The sequence below is a fragment of the Loxodonta africana genome, chromosome 10 (assembly GCF_030014295.1).
Source record: "Loxodonta africana isolate mLoxAfr1 chromosome 10, mLoxAfr1.hap2, whole genome shotgun sequence".
In the NCBI taxonomy this organism is placed as follows: Eukaryota; Metazoa; Chordata; class Mammalia; order Proboscidea; family Elephantidae; genus Loxodonta; species Loxodonta africana.
The window spans coordinates 87,333,864-87,351,953 of record NC_087351.1 but is presented as its reverse complement, the minus strand read 5'-3'; the positions used below and the strand labels follow the sequence as shown (position 1 = coordinate 87,351,953).

General features: G+C 41.1%; 2 protein-coding genes across 5 annotated transcripts in view; both read left to right on the top strand.

Annotated features, from left to right (window-relative positions):
• The first annotated feature begins 98 nt into the window (after positions 1-98).
• On the top strand, positions 99-16,102 carry ACYP1 (acylphosphatase 1). Its single transcript, XM_064292758.1, has 3 exons — positions 99-312; positions 5,231-5,322; positions 15,386-16,102. Exons 1-3 carry the CDS (start codon positions 150-152, stop codon positions 15,599-15,601), a joined length of 471 nt encoding a protein of 156 aa, XP_064148828.1. The 5' UTR covers positions 99-149; the 3' UTR covers positions 15,602-16,102.
• The window catches only part of MLH3 (mutL homolog 3), a 42,986-nt gene continuing 29,720 nt past the window's right edge, over positions 4,825-18,090 (top strand). For 2 of the 4 annotated variants that reach the window (XM_003408776.4, XM_010588752.3), the window contains exon 1: positions 17,038-17,143. The gene's annotated coding sequence lies outside the window, so the exon portion shown is untranslated. Of the gene's footprint in view, positions 4,844-5,230; positions 5,323-17,037; positions 17,144-17,382; positions 17,602-18,090 lie in introns of those variants that run through there. The other 2 variants (XM_023546369.2, XM_023546370.2) reach the window with 2 other exon arrangements.

Genomic DNA, 18,090 nt, shown 5'->3' with positions numbered 1-18,090 from the left:
GGGAGAGGCGAGGGCAGCCAGCGCGCTCAGCCTGTGTCACTGGACCCGGTGTTCTGCCAAATCTTCAACTCCTTGGGGAGCGGGGGTGGGGGCGGGAGAAGCTTTTCCGGGGCTCTGTCAAAAAAGAACTTGCAGTTTTTCTGAGAACGATGTTCCCAGACCCTGGGGTGTGCCCTTCTCTGGCAAAGGATGTAGCCCCTAGATGTGCCCTGGAGTCATTCTGCTGCCAGATTCCGGTGTCCACCCACTTGGCTGGAGCAGGCCTTCTAATAGTCTTTCTCAGCACTCTCGGCTGTTGTGCACAGGCCCCAGGTATGGCTGTATTACTATCTCTCGTGCTTTTCCTCGCCAATAGGTTTGAGCTTGCAGTCAAATTGTAGCAACTTGGCTAGGTTTTGCTACGCAGTATCTTTTCAGAAGAGTTTTTGTGGCCAATTTAATTATTTTGATTTTACGATGTGTTCTTTTCACGTGGTCACTCTGGCCTGGTCTTCTTAGGACCCAGAAATGACTAAGCCAAATGTAATGATAACAAAGTTAACTGCCAGATTGAAAATAATCATTATAACCTGGTTTCAACAGTAAACGATACTGTATAAATTGCTAACATCAGAAGAGAGTTTATTTGTCTTCTTCACACTTCACTTCACTTGTGTAAGCTGTTTGGAACAGACATCTGACTTTTTTCTTGTAACTACTCAAAAGATTCCTGCACATGGAAAATGATGTAGACAGCAGCAGTCAGTGTTAATACTACAGCATGTCATATTACAGCCTTCACGTGTTACAAAGAAATTCCTTGGTGGGCCCTCCAGGGCAATCCTTTTATCCCTTGTATTCATTACTAGTTGACTCTTTACTGCCAACGTATGTGCAGTTCCAGGCGTTTTCTATACTTCTCACGGTCCCAATCATCTTAATTAAGAGTGGGCCCTTCCTGCCTGTCGTCTCCCACTGCTTCCCTCCGCCCTGGCAGAATTTCCCAGCATGCCTTCCTCCATCCTGACTTCCTTTCCTCTGTTTCTGACGAGGAAGGGTCTCGCTTTTCAGGAGTTCTCTTAAATTAATCCCTTCCAGGGCCTTCCACGACTTGACTCCATTACTTTAACTTCGTGTTAACCCCAAGTTATACCTCTCCACATACTCCTTTTCTTCGGCTTTAAAAATACGCTTAACCGCCCCCTGCTAAACAAACCTCATTTCTCTTGATCTGCCGTTTCTCATGTTAGGGTCCATTTATTTCTCTTCTTCTCCACAAGACCCCTTAATAGAAAACTCTATCTTTGCTGCACCGGCTTTGACATCTCTCCTTCATTGTCCAGTCCATTGTGGTCTGGCTTCCATCCTTTCCACTTTAACCAGCGGCCTTCCAATGACCAAAGACAAAAGTTTCTATTTCTTCAACCTACTCATTTGATATTATTGATTACTTATCCCTTTGAAACACTTTTCTTACTTGCCTCTGTGCCCTCTCAATTTCTTCTCCCATGTCCTGTCTCCATTTTCTTCTAGGTTTCTGGCATTATGTCTTATCCCACCTGCCTCCTAAATTTAGGTTTTCTCCAAAGCCCTCTTATTTCTTAATAGTCTGTTCTTTAATAATCTCAGCAAAACGTTGAGATTTCAGCTCTCACCTCTGTTTAGATGATATCCAGCTCTAGGCCTCAGTCTATCTACTTAGTTCTAGACTTAATTTCCAACAGCCAGTTTAGCATCTCCAAGTGAATGCTTCTCAGGAACCTTGTTATAGATTGAATTGTGTCCCCCCACCAAATATGTGTCATAAATCCTAATCCCTATGCCTGTGATGTAATCCTACTTGGGAATAGGGTTTTCTTTGTTAATAAGGCCATATCAATGTAGGGTGTGTCTTAAGCTGATCACTTCTGAGATATAAAAGGAGCAGTTTAGACATAGAAACAAAGAAGCACAAATTGGGAAAGATGGATGTCACCCCATATGAAGATCCCCAAGGAACTGAGGAACAGAAGCTGAAAAGAGACAAGGACCTTCCCCCCAGAGTGGACAGAGAGACAGCCTTCCCCTAGAGCTGGTGCCCTGAATTTGGACTTCTAGTCTCCTAAACTGTGAGAAAATAAAGTTCCAGTCTTTAAAACCACCCACTGGTGGTATTTTTGTTATAGCAGCACTAAGAAACTAAGACAAACCATGAACTAAATATGACAGAAAACAAATTTATGATCATCTTCCCATTCCCAATGTACTTCTCCCATTTCCTGTCCTGCTCAGAGCGTCAGTAATCTTCCACTCCTCCCTCTTTGTCACCCCTTCCTTCTAACTCATCGGGAGGCTTTGTTGACTTTACCTCTGCAGTGTTTCTCATATATGATCCTCCTTTACATTTTTATGTCCTAAGTGAGCTCTTCCTCACTTCTCATCTGGACAATACCACCCTGCAATGTCCCCAACTCATACTTCATGCTGTTGCCAGAATAATCATCCAAAATACTCAGGATCCTATCATTTTTCTCCACATAGGCTCCTTTACCTGTAGAATAAAGTTGTAATTAGCATGGCATTCCAACCTCCCAGAATAGGTCCACCTGATTTTCCAGCCTTACCTCCTCTTAATAAATACCAGAGTTTAGTCCAGTGGTTCTCACCCCTGGCTGCACTTTGGGACTACCTGGAAAGCAGGACCTGGTAATGAGGCCTGGGCATTGGTATTTTTAGAAACTTCCCCAAAGGTCCTACTGAGCAGCTATGGTTGAGAGCCTCTAGTGGTAATCTGCTTGCACTCTCTCACCTCAGTGGTAATATCTTACCACAGCTCCTAGTACTAGGAGGTGGTAGATCATATGATTTATAGAGATAGGTTCCAGACTCAGACTGCCTCGGGCTAAATCCCAGCTCCACCACTTACAGGTTGTGGTTGTGTAACTTTGGATAAAATGCTGCTTCCTCCTAGAAGCCGTTTCAAGCTTTCCAGTCAGAATTAATCTCTTTGCTCCTTTGTGCTTGCATACTATTTTCTGTCCTTGTTATAGCACAAGACAAGCTCATGATGACTCTCAATGGGTGTTCGTGGAATTGAATTACCATGTTGTCCATTGTATTGTCATTATTTGCATGCATATTTGTTCTTTAGACTAAATTAAAAACTCTTTGGAGGCAAAGACTATGCATCATTCATCTTTGTATATCCTCCAGTGTCCTGCACCTTGTAGATACTACGTAAGTTTTTAATTCTATAGAAAAAATTTATTTTAAAAAACAAATTTTAGAAAAAGAAATAACATCGGCCAGGTACTTTGCTTAGCATTGTTTTCAAATATTGCCAAGCATAACATCCTGTCCAGGCCCCTTCCAGCACTCAGGCTTTGTGATTCTTTAGGATCTGGATTCTCACTTTATAGTACAAAGCTGTTGTTGTTAGATGCCATCAAGTCAATTTTGACTCGTAGTGACCAGTGCGACAGAATAGAACTACCCCATAGAGTTTTCTAGGCTGTAATCTTTACAGACACAGATTGTCAGGTCTTTCTCCTGCACACCTGATGGGTGGGCTTGAACTGCCAATCTTTCAGATAGCAGCTGAGGGCTTAACTATAGCACCACCAGGGCTCCTTATACTGGAAAGCTAGTGGAGTGATGACTCACCAGAGCCTCCATTGGAAGCCTGTCTCACCAAACCAGCCAACCTGGCATATTCACATGTGGAGGGTTATGGTATGAAGGGAGGTAATGTATACAAGCAGTCCAAATAGCAACGAGAAATACCAGCTTTCCTTTATACACAGTATTAATCATAAGGCTAGCTGGACTCAGATGCCTACAACTGGACCCTAATTTTAACCATCCTAACCCACAACCTCCCTAGACAATTCTCTTTTCCAAAAATAAACTCATGCAATTTGATTATTTGCCTTAGATTGTCTGACTCAACTGTGATTCTGGAGCCATGAAGTTATTGTGCTTTCTTTTTTTAGATAAGTGTTATTTGAAATTTTCTTAGTAAATTAGATTATGATGGGCAGCTTCCAGAACACAGAAGAAATAACCCCAAATGGGACCTCTTGTGGAGCCCTGGTGGCTTAGTGGTTAAGAGCTCAGCTGCTAACCAAAAGGTTGGCAGTTCAAATGCACCAGCTGCTCCTTGAAAACTGTGGGGCGGTTCTCCTCTGTCCTATAGGGTCGGTATGAGTTGGAATGGACTCGACAGCAACGGTTTTGGATTGGTTGGTTTGTTTTGCGGGGAGGACTTTTTGTACATTTGTCTCTCCTGCCAGACCTAGGCATGGCCCCAAATTTGGGGAGGAGTGGAAGAAAAAGTCAGGGCAGAAAGGTTGTAGGTTGTATGTATCCTATTTATTTGTGATGTTTAACCTTTAGAATCTAAGCTCCTCCGGGGCAGGGATCCTGTGTGTTTTGTCCACTTGTGTGTGTCAAGCACCTAGAGCAGTGCCTGGCACACAGTAGTCTCTCAATAAATACTTATTGAATGATTGAATGTATCCTAAGTGCTCCTTCCTGTATGTATTTCTCTTCATTGGCAAACGAAGAAAGGGGTACACTTAGCGGCTGAGGTGGGGGAGACAGACTACACGTGGGGTGAAGGCATCGTCTGCGGCGTCCGCGCGGACACCTTGGACAGATCCCCAACCCCGGCCTCCCTCAGCATCCAGGGGACCTTGGCCTGAAGTCCCACCCTTTGGGCGGGCTCTGGGCCGAGTGCGCCATCTCTGATTGGCTGAGCGGAGGTGATGGGCATGAGACGCAGCAAAGGAAGAGCGGCACCCTGAGCTTCCGGGCGCAGCTGTGGGAGACGTTGGCGTGGTGGTCGCCCGGCGGGTCCTGGCGGCCGTTGGGAAAGACGACGAGGGTGAGCCCTGGACGGGATCCCGGGGAGTGCCCCTCGATTCACTTGCAATTAGCAGAGGGAGATTCTGACAGTCGCGTGGAAGCCGGGCCGGTGGGAAGGGGCAGAAATGGTAGCGAGCGGGATCCGAATGGGTATAAGGAGGGGTAAACAGGTAATTGTCCCAAAAGAGGCCTCTGTGGGCAGTTGCGACCCCGAAGCTCTCACGTCCAGGTGGCTGTTACTTCAAACACGCGTATATACACGTATACTCTTTGAATTTCGGGGACCTTAAGGTCGGAGAGAGGTCGCAGTGGTTTAGGATGGAGAAGTGTGGGTGTGGCCCTTTCAGCCTCTGGACTAGGGGCCCTGAATAGCCATTTACTTTTCTGCTTTCCTGGTCTCTGACAGGTTTTAACATGGCAGAAGGCGACACCCTGATATCAGTGGATTATGAAATTTTTGGGAAGGTGCAAGGGGTGTTTTTCCGCAAGTACACACAGGTACGTGGCCTACAGGCTTTGGGGACATACCAGGTCATGAACATGGGAACAAGAGACATATTTCTGGCAAATGTGAACGGAAGAAGCTTCATGGAATAGAGATTGTAGAGCAGTGGGTAGGAAAATACTTTGCAATCGGTAAAACATAACGTAAAAGGAAGTTTCTACAGCTATTATTGTTGTTCTTTTTCTAAGAGTGGTACCCAAATCCTGAGACACACATGTGCCTTTCTCTTCTGAAGGGGAATAGACGGCTTCCCTAGTTCCCTAATTGTATTTCCTTGTGGGAATGTTAACATCGATGGAATACACAGCAGTTAGATGAACTGATGACATTTATGTAATTTATGGAATTGCTCCTTTATAGCTACTGAATTTTCTTCAGACCCCTTTTTTCTCATTTCTTCAACCTTTCCCTATATCTGCCACTTAATTCCTTTGTACTCATTTTGACTTTGAAAGGACAATTACCTTTCCCAGCTGAAGCTTTTCTAATTAAAAATACTTTATCCACTCCAGGATAGGTAATGGTAACACTGAACATGGAGTCTGGCCATGCTAATTGGAGTAATAGGGACTAGTGTAGGGGAGGAACAAACAATTGGCAGAATCTACCTCTGCTTTTCCAGAGTTCTGGTGGTGCAGCGGTTAAGAGCTGCGGCTGCTAACCAAAAGATCAGCAGTTTGAATCCACCAGCCAATCCTTGGAAACCCTATGGGGCAGTCCTCTGTCCTACAGGGTCATTATGAGTCAGAATCGACTCAACAGCAATGGGTTTGGGTTTTGGTTTACTGTCACTAATCTTTCCTCAGTATGCACACACAAATGCAACCTCAATTTCGCTTCTGCCTTTTGTAGGGGAGTATTGGGCTAGTGCCCTTCTAGAGTATCTCTAACCCCAAAGATCAAGCAATATCATGATAAGCAGAGAAAATATTGACGTTGTCAAGGATTTCATTTTACTTGGATCCACAATCAACACCCATGGAAGCAGCAATCAGGAAATCAAATGGTATATTGCATTGGGCAAATCTGCTGCAAAAGACTTCTTTAAAGTGTTAAAAAGCAAAGATGTCACCTTGAGGACGAAGGTGTGCCTGATCCAAGCCATAGTATTTTCAGTCACCTTATATGCATATGAAAGCTGGACAGTGAATAAGGAAGACCAAAGAAGAATTGATGCACTTGAATTATGGTGTTGGTGAAGAATATTGAATATACCATGGAATACCACAAGAATGAACAAATCTGCCTCGGAAGAAGTACAACCAGAATTTTCCTTAGGAGCGAGGGTGGTGAGACTTCATATCATGTACTTTGGACATGTTATCAGGAGGGACCAGTCCCTGGAGAAGGACATCATGCTTGGTAAAGTAGAAAGTCAGCAAAAAAGGGGAAGACCCTCAGTGAGATGGATTGACACAGTGGCTGCAACAATGGGCTCAAACATAGCAACAATCATGAGGATGGTGCTGGACCAGGCAGTGTTTCTTTCTGTTGTACATAGGGTCACTATGAGTTGGAACTGACTCAGAGACACCTAACAACAATTGTTGTTAGAATATCTCCAACCCCAAAGATAATGAGGTAGGACTACAGAATTTTCCAAGTGTCAGATCTGTGGCATTGTGGTACCTAAAACTCAAATCTGAATCTTTGAAAAATGAATGTTAAATATCAATACCTCTTTTTCCAGTTACTCGCAAATCATTTCCTCCTATTTTATACTCATTGATGAAGCACTTGTTAAAAGAATTATTGAAAGTCATAGCAAAAGCTGTGTTGCAGTTAGCTGTGCTAGCAGTTATATGGATAAGTTCCAGTGATTTAGTAAATGGAGGTGACAGCTTCAAAGATTAATCAAATTTGTTGAGGGAAAAGGACCAGATGGTGGTATATATCTCCTCTTCCTCTGTTGTTATGTTGTTAGGTGCCGTTGAGTTCAGTTCTAACTCATAGCAACCCTGTGTACAACAGAACGAAACACTGCCTGGTCCTGTGCCATCCTCATAATCGTTATGCTTAAGCCCATCGTTGCAGCCACTGTGTCAATCCATCTCGTTGAGGGTCTTCCTCTTTTCTGATGACCTTCTATTTTACGAAACATGATGTCCTTCTCCAGGGACTGGTCTCTCCTGATAACATGTCCAAAGCATGTGAGATGAAGTCTTGCCATCTTTGCTTCTAAGGAGCATTCTGGTTGTACTTCTTCCAAGACAGATTTGTTCGTTCTTCTGGAAGTCCATGGTATATTCACTGTCCTTCACCAACACCATAATTGAAAGGCATCAGTTCTTCTTTGGTCTTCTTTATTCATTGGCCAGCTTTTGCATGCATACCAGACGCAGTCTTAAAAGCTTGTGAGCGATCATCTGAGATACATCTATTGGTTCCATCTCATTCGGAGCAAAGGAGAATGAGGAAAATCAAAGACTCAAGGAATATATTAGCCAAAAGGCCTAAAGGACTATATGAACCAGAGACTCCACCACCCTGAGCCCAGAAGAACTAGATGGTACCCAGCTACCACCACTGACTACTCTGACAGGGATCACAACAGAGTCCCAGACAGAATGGGAGAAAAATGTAGAACAGAATTCAAATTTGCAAAAAAAAGACCAGACTTACTGGTCTGACAGAGACTAGAGGAACCTTGAAGACTATGGTCCCTAGACACTCTGCTAACTTAGAACTGAAAACACTCCTGAAACCCACTTTTCAGACAAAGCTTAAACCTTCCAACCCATTGCTGTCGAATTGGTTCATAGTGACCTTATAGGACAAAGTACAACTGCCCCATAGGGTTTCCAAGGTAAAAAAAAAAAAAAAAAAAAAAAAAAATTTTTTTTTTTCCAAGGTACAGCTGGTAAATTTAAATAAGGAAGACCAAAGAAGAATTGAAGCCTTTGAGTTGTGGTGTTAGTGAAAAATATCGAATATACCATGGAATGCCAGAAGAACAAACAAATCTGTCTTAGAAGAAGTACAGCCAGAATGCTCCTTAGGAGGAAGAATGACAAGACTTCATCTCACGTATTGTGAACATGTTATCAGGAGGGACTAGTCCCTGAAGAAGGACGTCATGCTTGGTAAAGTGGAGGGTCAGTGAAAAAGAGGAAGACCCTCAACGAGATGGATTGACACAGTGGCTGCAACAATGGGCTCAAGTGTAGCAATGATCATGAGGATGGCACAGGACCAGGCAGTGTTTCTTTTTGTTGTACATAGGGTCGCTATGAGTCTGAACTGATGCAAAGCACCTAACAACAACAAAAACAACAATGTAGTTTTGATTTGCATTTCACTAATGACTAATGATGTTAAACATTTTTTTTCATGTACCTATTGGCCATTTGTGTATCTTCTTTGAAGAAATGTTAACTCAAATTCTTTCCTTGTTTTTAAACTGAGTTTTCTTTTTATTGTTGAGTTGTAAGAATTCTTTACTAGTCCCTGATCTATGATTTGCAAATAGTTTCTCCTGTTGTATATCCTGTGAAGCACAAAAAAAAGTGTTAATTTTGATGAAGTCCAATTTATCTATTTCTTTTGTTGTTGGTGTGGTTAGTGTTATATCTAGGAAACTTTCACTTAATCTGAAGTTGTGAAAGTTCTTGCCTGTTTTTCTTCTAAGATTTTTATAGTTTTAGCTCTTTATATTTTCGTATTTCATCCAGTGTGAGTTAATTTTTTATATGATGTGAGGAAGGACATCAACTTCATTCTTTTGCACGCACAAGCTTTTGTGTAGACAATGCTCGATGTCCTGTTGTCCCAGCATCATTTGTTGAAAAGACTATTATTTCTTCCATTGGATTATCATGGCACCCTTGTCAAAAAAATGGAGCCCTGATGCCATAGTGGTTAAGAGCTTGGTGGCTAACCAAAAGGTTCGCAGTAGGAATCCACCAGCTGCTCCTTGGAAACCGGATGGGGCAGTTCTACCCTGTCCTATAGGGTCACCATGAGTCGGAATCAACTCAATGGCAACAAGTTTTTTGTTGTTGTTGTTTTTCTCATCAAAAATCAATTAACCGTAATTGTAAAGGTTTATTTCTGTGTTCTGAATCACTGACCTATATGTCTATCCATATGCCAGTACCATACTGTCTTGATTATTGTAGCTTTGTAGTAAGTTTTGAACTCAGGAATTATGTGTCCTCCAACATTGTTCTTTTTCAAAATTATTTTGGGCCTTCTGGGCCCTTGCATTTCCTTGTGAGTTTTAGATCATTTTGTCAATTTCTGCAAAAACTACAACTGGTATTTTGATAGAGATTGCATTGAATCCGTAGATCAATTTGAGGAATATTGTCATTTTAACAATATTAAGTCTTCCATTTCAGGAACACAGAAAGTCTTTCAATTTGTTTATGTCTTCTTTAATTTCTTTCAGTGGTGTTTTGTAGTTATCAGTACATTTAAGTCTTGTACTTCTTTTGTTAAATTTATTACTAAGTATTTTATTAATTTTCATGCTATGGAGAATGGAATTGTCTTGATTTCATTTCGGATTGTTCATTGCGAGTTTACAGAAATACAATTGATTTTTGTCTATTGGTCTTCTATCCTGAAACCTTGCTGAAGTTGTTTATTAGCTCTAATAGTTTTTTATTTGTGGATTCCTCAGGTTTTTCTTATACAAGATTATGTCATCTGTGAATAGAGATAGTTTTACTTCTTCCTTTGCCGTCTGAATGCCTTTTATTTCCTTTTCTTTGCCCTGGGTAGAACTTCCAGTATAATACTGTCTTGTTTATCTAGTGCTTCTATAACAGAAATACCACAAGTGGATGGCTTTAACAAACAAAAGTTTATTATTTCACAGTCTAGTAGGCTAGAAGACTGAGTTTAGGGTGCCAGCTCCAGGTGAAGACTTTCTCTCTCTGTCGGCTCTGGCGGAAGGTCCTTGTCATCAGTCTTCCCCTGTTCTAGGAACTTCTCTGTGCAGGAATACTGGGTCCAAAGAATGCGATCTACTCCCAGCACTGCTTTCTTGGTGTTATGAGGTCCCCAGGTCTCTGTTCTTGCTTCTCTCTTTTATATCTCAAAAAAGATTGACTTAAGACACAACCTAATCTTATAGATTGAGCCCTGCCTCATTAACATAACTGCCACTAATCCCACTTCATTAACATCATAGAGGTAAGATTTATAACATATAGGAAAATCACATCAGATGACAAAATGGTGGACAGTCACACAGTACGGGAAATCATGGCCTAGCCAAATTGATACACATTTTGGGAAGACACAAGTCAATCCATAACAAATATTGAATAGAAATGGAGAGAGCAGACCTCCTTTTTTTGTTCCTGATCTTAGAGGGGAAGGTTTCAGTCTTTCACCATTAAGTACGATGTTAGCTGTGGGTTTTTCTTAAGTGTCCTTTACCAGGTTGAGGATGTACCCTTCTATTCCTAGTTTGTTGAGTGTTTTTTATGATAAAAGTGTGTTGGATTTTGTCAAATTTTTTTTTTCTGCATATGTTGAGATGATCATATGGATTTGTTTTGTTTATTAATATGGTATATTGATTAATTTTTGTATGTTGAACCACCCTTAGCAATCCTGGCATAAATTCCATTTATCATTGTGTATAATACTTTCAGTACACTGTTGGATTCACTTTGCTGGTATTTTGTTGAAGATTTTTGCATCTATATTCTTAACAGAGATTGGACTGTAGTATTCTATTGATGTTTTTGTTTGGTTTGGGTATGAGGGTAATACTGGCCTCATAGAATGAGTTGGGAAGTATTCCCTCCTCTTCAGTGTTTTGGAAGAGTTTATGAGAGATTGATGAAAGGTACTTCTTCAAATGTTTGGTAGAATTCAACTTTTGAAGCAGTCTGGTTGTGGGTTTATCTTTTTGTGGGAAGGCTTTTGTTTTGCCTTGTTTTGTTTTACTGATTCAATCCCTTTACTTGTTATAACAAGTTTATTCAGATTTTCTCTTTCTTCTTGGCTCAGTTTCAGTACTCTGTATCTTTCTAGGAATCTATCCTTTTCATCTGAGTTATTTGTCTTTCAACTGTTTGTGTTGTTAGGTCCCGTTAAGTCGGTTCCAACTCATCACAACTCCATGCATCATGGAACGAAACATTGTCTGGTCCTGTGCTATCCTCACAATAGTAGGTATATTTGAGCCCATTGTTGCAGCCACTGTGTCAGTCCATCTCATTGAGGTTCTTCCTCTTTTTCACTTACTCTCTCTTGAGGGCACTGGGCACTGGGCTGGGCTACCAAGCATGATGTACTTCTCTAGGGATTGGTTCCTCTAGATAAAGTGTCCACAGTAAGGGAGACGAAGTCTTGCCATCCTCACTTCTAAGGGGCATTCTGGCTGTACTACTTCCAAGACAGATTTGTTCATTCTTCTGGCAGTCCTTGGTGTAACCAATATTCTTCGCCAACACCATAATTAAAATGTGTTAATTTTTCTTCGGTCTTCCTTTTTCATTTTCCAGACTTCACATGCATATTAGGCCCTGAAAATGCCATGGCTTGGGTCAGGCGCAATGAAGCCCTGGTGGCGCAGTGGTTAAAGCATTCAGTTTTTAACTGGAATATGGCAGTTCAAACCCACCAGCAGCTCCTCTGGAGAAAGATATGGCAGTCTGCTTCCATAAAGATTACAGCCTTGAAAACCTCATGGGGCGGTTCTAATCTGTACTATAGGGTTGCTAGGAGTTGGAATTGACTCGATGGCAGTGGGTTTAGTTTTGGTTGGGTCAGGCGCACATTAGTCATCAAAGTGGCATCTTGCTTTTTAACACTTTAAAGAGGTCTTTTGCAGCAGATTTGCCCAATGCAATGCATCGTTTGATTTCTTGACTGCTGCTTCCGTGGGTGTTGATTATTGATTCAAGTAAAATGAAATCATTAACAACGGCAACATTTTCTCCATTTATCATGATATTGCTTATTGGTCCAGTTGTGAGGCTTTTCATTTTCTTTATGTTGAGCTGCAATGCATACTGAAGGCTGTAGTCTTTGATCTTCATCAGTAAGTGCTTCAAGTCCTCTTCGCTTTCAGCAAGGAAGGTTGTGTCATCCGTATATCACAGGTTGTTAATGAGCCTTCCTCCAAACCTGATGCTGCATCCTTCTTCACATAGTCCAGCTTCTCAGAATATTTGCTCAGCATACAGATTGAATAAGTATGATGAAAGCATACAACCCTGGCATACACTTTTTCCTATTTTAAACCACACAGTATCCCCTTGTTCTGTTCCAACAACTGCCTCTTGATCTATGTACAGGTTCTATGTTAGCACAATTAAGTATTCTGGAATTACTATGCTTCAAAATGTTATCCACAATTTGTTATGATCCACACACCAAATGCCTTTGCGTAGTCAATAAAAGACAGGTAAACATCTTTCTGGTATTCTCTGCTTTCAGACAAGATCCATCTGACATCAGCAATGATATCCCTGGTTCCATGCTGTTTTTGAATTATCTTTAACGGTTCATAGTGTTCTCTTCTAATCCTTTATTTCTCTAAGGTCAGTAGTAATGTCCCCTTTCATTTCTGATTTTAGTAATTTGAGTCTTCTTTTTTTCTTGTTAGTCTAGCCAAAGATTTGTCAATTTTGTTGATCTTTTCAAAGGACCAACTTTTGGGTTCATTGATTTTCTCTATTGCTTTTTTATTTCATTAATTTCCACTCTAATCTTTATTATTTCCTTCCTTCCACTTGCTTTGGGTTTAGTTTACTGTTTTTCAGGTTTCTTAAGGTAGAAAGCTAGGTTATTGATTTGAGGGAATTTTCTTTTTATGTTGCAACTACAGTTGATGATTATAGTCCTTAAAATTTTGTCAGATGATTTTCTAAGCAGAAATATGCTTATTAGGGAAAGTTAGCTTTGAGGAATTTTCACAGGAAGAAAACACTGTTTACTTGTTTAGATAGATATTCAAAACTGAACATGAATCAGCAGCATTATGCTGTCATTTGAAAAATAGGAACTGAATCAGTTGCACAAATAAAACCTGTAGGAAATTCCCATTCTCAATACCTATCAATTTTTGGAGTGCTTTATTCACCCTCAGGAGTTCAGATAAATCACACTGCAATAAAAAGATTTATTTGACTGTTGTAACCTCATAGTCAAAACTTGGCACAATCATTTTTACAGCTAGTAACCATTTATGATAACTCAGAACTAGAAATAGCCTACTTCTCTTGGTTAATTTGAAGCAGAAGAATGCAGTTGTACAAAGTCAGTTGGATGTGGAGTCTTCCTCAAATTCTATTCTCTGAATTCTTCTCTTATACCATCTTGTTTTGGCATTAGCAGTGCATGCTGTAGATATGTCCTATTTTTTCATTCCTTAATTTCCTCTATATTCTTTAAACTGGCATTTATTTGGCTCAGTTCTCTATTGTCCATTATGCAAACATGTCTCTGCTTTGAAATAACTTACTTGATAAGTATTTCAGTTCCTCATCAAACACGGTTTTGCTGCACATAACATTTTCTTTGGCCAACTCCAGCAATTTCCCACATTTACTAAGTCACCACTCTGGCATTTGGACATGCATTCTGTTCAAACTCCCATTTTCTTTTATAATCCAACTCCTTCTATTTAGATAGATTACTTTAACAATAACTTTTGTAATATCCTAATCGTGTATTTATACAAAAATAAAATTACCCCTCTAAAGCATTGTTATTTTGTGTGAATTTTTTACAGTCTTACCACAGTTTAATGACTTAAACAAAAGAAATTGAAACAACTAGAAGAGCCACTAAAATGATTAAAAAAAAAAATTTTTTTTTTTTTATTAGATGGTTTTTATGGATTGAATTGTATCCGCCCAAAACGTGTGTCAACTTGTCTAGGCCATGATTCCCAGTATTATGTGGTTGGCCTCCATTTTGTGATGTGACATAATTATCCTATGTGTTCTAAATCCTAACCTCTATGATATTAATGAGGCAGGATTAGAGGCAGTTATGTTAATGAGGCAGGACACAATCTACAGGATCAGGTTGTATTTTGAGTCAATCTCTTTTGAGATATAAAAGAGAGAAGCGAGCAGAGAGGAGAGGGACCTCATTACCACCAAGGAAGAAGAGCCAGGAGTGGAGCATGTTCTTTGGACCCGGGTTCCCTGTGCAGAGAAACTCCTAGACCCAGGGGAAGATTGATGACAAGGACCTTCCCTAGAAAAAGAGAAAGCCTTGCCCTGGTGCTGGCGCCCTGAATTGAGACTTCTAGCCTCCTAGACTGTGAGAGAATACATTTCTGTTTGTTAAAGCCATCCACTTGTGTTATTTCTGTGATAGCAGCACTAGATGACTAAGACAATGGCCGTCATAAGTCTTATTTAACTTTCAAGGAACTGTGATAATTTAGATGGAAGAGAAGAAAGTTGAGAGATGGCTAATAGTCAGGTGGACTGATGAAAGTTGGGGTTCAGAGGCTGATGACTAGCTGCTTTCCTTCTCTAGGAGCATAAAAGTGGGCATTGGATGCAACATAAAAAATTAGCTTAAACAGTTTCTCTCCTGTGAGAACAACTGCATGAGTTGCCAGGAAATTGTGAAGCTCTCTCTAATGATCTTTAAATATATGATGGATACTTATTCATCTGGATTTGTTTAGGTGTGATCTTGGTTAAAGATGAAGAGAAGAATCATAGATAACTTCATGCTGTTTCTGTTTAATCACCCAATAGATTCTTGGTTAGGAGAAGAGAAAACGAATGAGCAAGATACAGCCCAGTATCCCAACAGCAGTCAGCCTTAGGGGATCATTTTGAAAGCATCTGTTTTGGACTTAAGTCTTTAGTATTTAACTAAGTTGACTACATAGTGAAAAATTCTAGTGCCTGGGTCTCATAGGATAGAAGGAGGCAATGGAGTCAGGTGGCCAACACTTCATGTTAAAATCAGCAATGACATCCTCCTTGCTGGTCTGTTTTGACTGTTCTGTCTGGACAATATCATATTAGTTTCAGTGGCTTGATGGTAGGCCAAGATTCAGGCAACAGATTGTAGTCTCATTTTGTTTTCTTCAATCTTACTGGATCTCTTTCTTTCCCTTAGGCTGAGGGTAAAAAGCTCGGATTGGTAGGCTGGGTCCAGAACACTGACCGGGGCACAGTGCAAGGACAGTTGCAAGGTCCAACCTCCAAAGTTCGTCATATGCAGGAATGGCTTGAGATGAGAGGAAGTCCCAAATCGCACATCGACAGAGCAAACTTCAGCAATGAGAAAGTCATCTTGAAGTTGGATTACTCAGACTTCCAAATTGTGAAATAATGGCCTTAATTTAAATTCTCCAAGATAAACTCAGTGGTTTTGTTTTTTATTGTTAATAGAACTATTCTGTGTTCAATATTAGAATTTGTCAGTAAGTTATTTTAGTATCAGATATTTGAATGCTACTGGATATTACATGTATGATGGATTACAACCATATGCATAATTCTAACCAATAAAAACACATTAGAGCCTTCTGTTTAGGGCACTTTATTTTTCTTCAGTGAACTCTTTTCTTTTGAAATAAGAGGTGTTTATTCAGTAAACATCTATGGGAAGAATATTTGGAGGTAACTGAAAGTGTCCGAAGGAAAGAGAAAGCAGTTACCCTGAATCATGTCCATAAATGATCACCATGTAGTTTTCTTCAGGCAATTTCATTTCTAGTAAGAACAGATGCCACAAGTTCAATTTGTTAGCTACTCAAATTATGTTTTGGGCTCATTTCTTTTAGCTTTCTGAAGGTTCTGCTGTCATTCTTTTCCTCCAGGTAAGGAATTTAAATAAAGCAATAATCATGATTTTGCCTCATCAGCCTAGAAGTCTCCTGATTTGGTTTGTTCGGTCATTTAAACAAGTATATCTCAGATGTTTACTGATTTGCTAAATTTGTCATAAATCCCAATTTTTTTACAAAAATGAAGTTTTCATGAAAATGATACAGAAAGCAAAAACTGAGGCCTGGTTAACAATTCAAAAAATACCTATCTCACATTGTCTTGAAGCTCTACCCTCATTCAGTTAGAAAAGAAGCTTCAGTAGAATTGGGAAGATACCAAAAAGGTCAATGAAGGGAGTCTTGGTGTCCTCATGGGCAATTGAAGAGAATTGAGCAATACAGCTTCTTAGGTCTAATTCTGTAAGACAGAAGGATCCAGATTCACTCATCCACTCATTGAGTGCCTACCACGTGTCAGGCCCTGGTCCCGGCCATGGGATACAGTAGTAAACCATACAGACAAACCCCTACCTTCATATAGCTTGTGGGAAGACAAACAATAAGCAAAAAAGTAAAACATAAATTGGATTAAATGGTAGTACACACTTGATGCTAACCATGAGGTTGAAGGTTCGAGTTCATTGGGAAGAAAGGCTGGTGATACATTGAAAACTCAACGGAACCGTTCTACTCTGACATACATGGGGTCGCCATGAGTCAGAATCTACTCCATGGCAGCTGGTTTTTGGTTAAATACGCAAAGAAGAAAAAAAGGTAAGGAAAAGGAAAACACAAGAAAAACATAAAAGTGAAAGGACAAACAGCCTTTCACACCATGCCAAAAGGGGTAAGGGTTAAGAACGGGGCACGGGGTGTAGTGGGAGAGGAACACGAATGTGAAGAGACCTGGGATGGATGTGTTCGCAACCTGGGAACACCTGGTGCGCATGCGCACTGGGGTGTCGCGCCGGAAGGGTTTCTCCTCGAGTCCCGTCAGAAGCGCATGCTCGTAGGTTCGCGCGTGCACGTGTCTCGCGAGCCGATTTGCGCGCGTCCGGTTTCGGAGGCGGTTGGTTTTGGGGATTGGTGAAGCGAGATTCGAGGTGACTGGGGGGAAAGCACGCGACGACAGGGTGGTTCCGGGAGCCCTTATAACACCAACAGGGCAGTGGTGACCGCTGCGGGCCAGCTGTACAGACCCAGATGAGCTGGGGCTCGGGAGGCCTCTGCAGCCTTCCTTGCGCGCCGGCGACCACGTTAGTGCGGACCGGTGTTTCCGGCAGCGGGTTGCGGGGTTGGCACCGGCTGGAGCCTGAGCCGGGGGCGGGGGCCGCGCGCGCTGCTCCTCTGCCCTGGGGCCACTGGCCCCGCCGGTTCCCGGGGGCCTTCTTATCCCTGGACCGAGAGGGAACCGTCCCACCTGTCCCAGGAGCTTACTAAAGGCCTACCCCTCGTTTGTTGCCAGCTGCGATATTCTTTATTGTAGAAATCATCAGAAGGTCTGGAATTAACAGCCCTGATTTTCCTGGGTTTGAAAAACCAGTCCTCCCACCTGCGAGAGGTACTGCCCATACTGCCCTCTCTATGGAGAGGGGAGGGAACCTTTACTGGCATTAGTCTGTCTCTCCATCATTGTTATTGCCGCGATAGTTTGTAGCCCTGGGAGTATCTGTAAAAACCAAGAGAGTATTTATTATTAATGTGACCTAAAATGACCTTCTCAAAACGTTTTGCCAAAGTACTACGGGTACAAGATTTAAAAATCAAATGGTTCAGAAAGGCTTATAATGAAACAAAATTTCTACCTCATTCCTTTCCATTCCTAGCTCTTTTCCCTGAGGCAACTACATTTAAGCAGTAATAGTAATAATCTCTTAATATCCATCTCTCTTGGATACAACAATTTGATTTATTTTGTACTGTTTCTCCACCTTCCTTACAATGCCTAACAGTCCGTTTTACGCATTTTCCACAAGTCATGGTTATTGTATAAATGTTATGAAACTAGCTTAGAAAATTTTTTTCATAAATAATTTCAAGCTAATGTTTC

Excerpts from the sequence above, each read along its gene's own strand:
- ACYP1 (XM_064292758.1), top strand. The coding sequence starts at position 150 with ATGTTCCCAGACCCTGGGGTGTGCCCTTCTCTGGCAAAGGATGTAGCC. Across the intron at positions 313-5,230 it reads CTGTTGTGCACAGGCCCCAG|GTTTTAACATGGCAGAAGGC; the intron begins GTATGGCTGTAT and ends GGTCTCTGACAG. Across the intron at positions 5,323-15,385 it reads TTTTCCGCAAGTACACACAG|GCTGAGGGTAAAAAGCTCGG; the intron begins GTACGTGGCCTA and ends TCTTTCCCTTAG.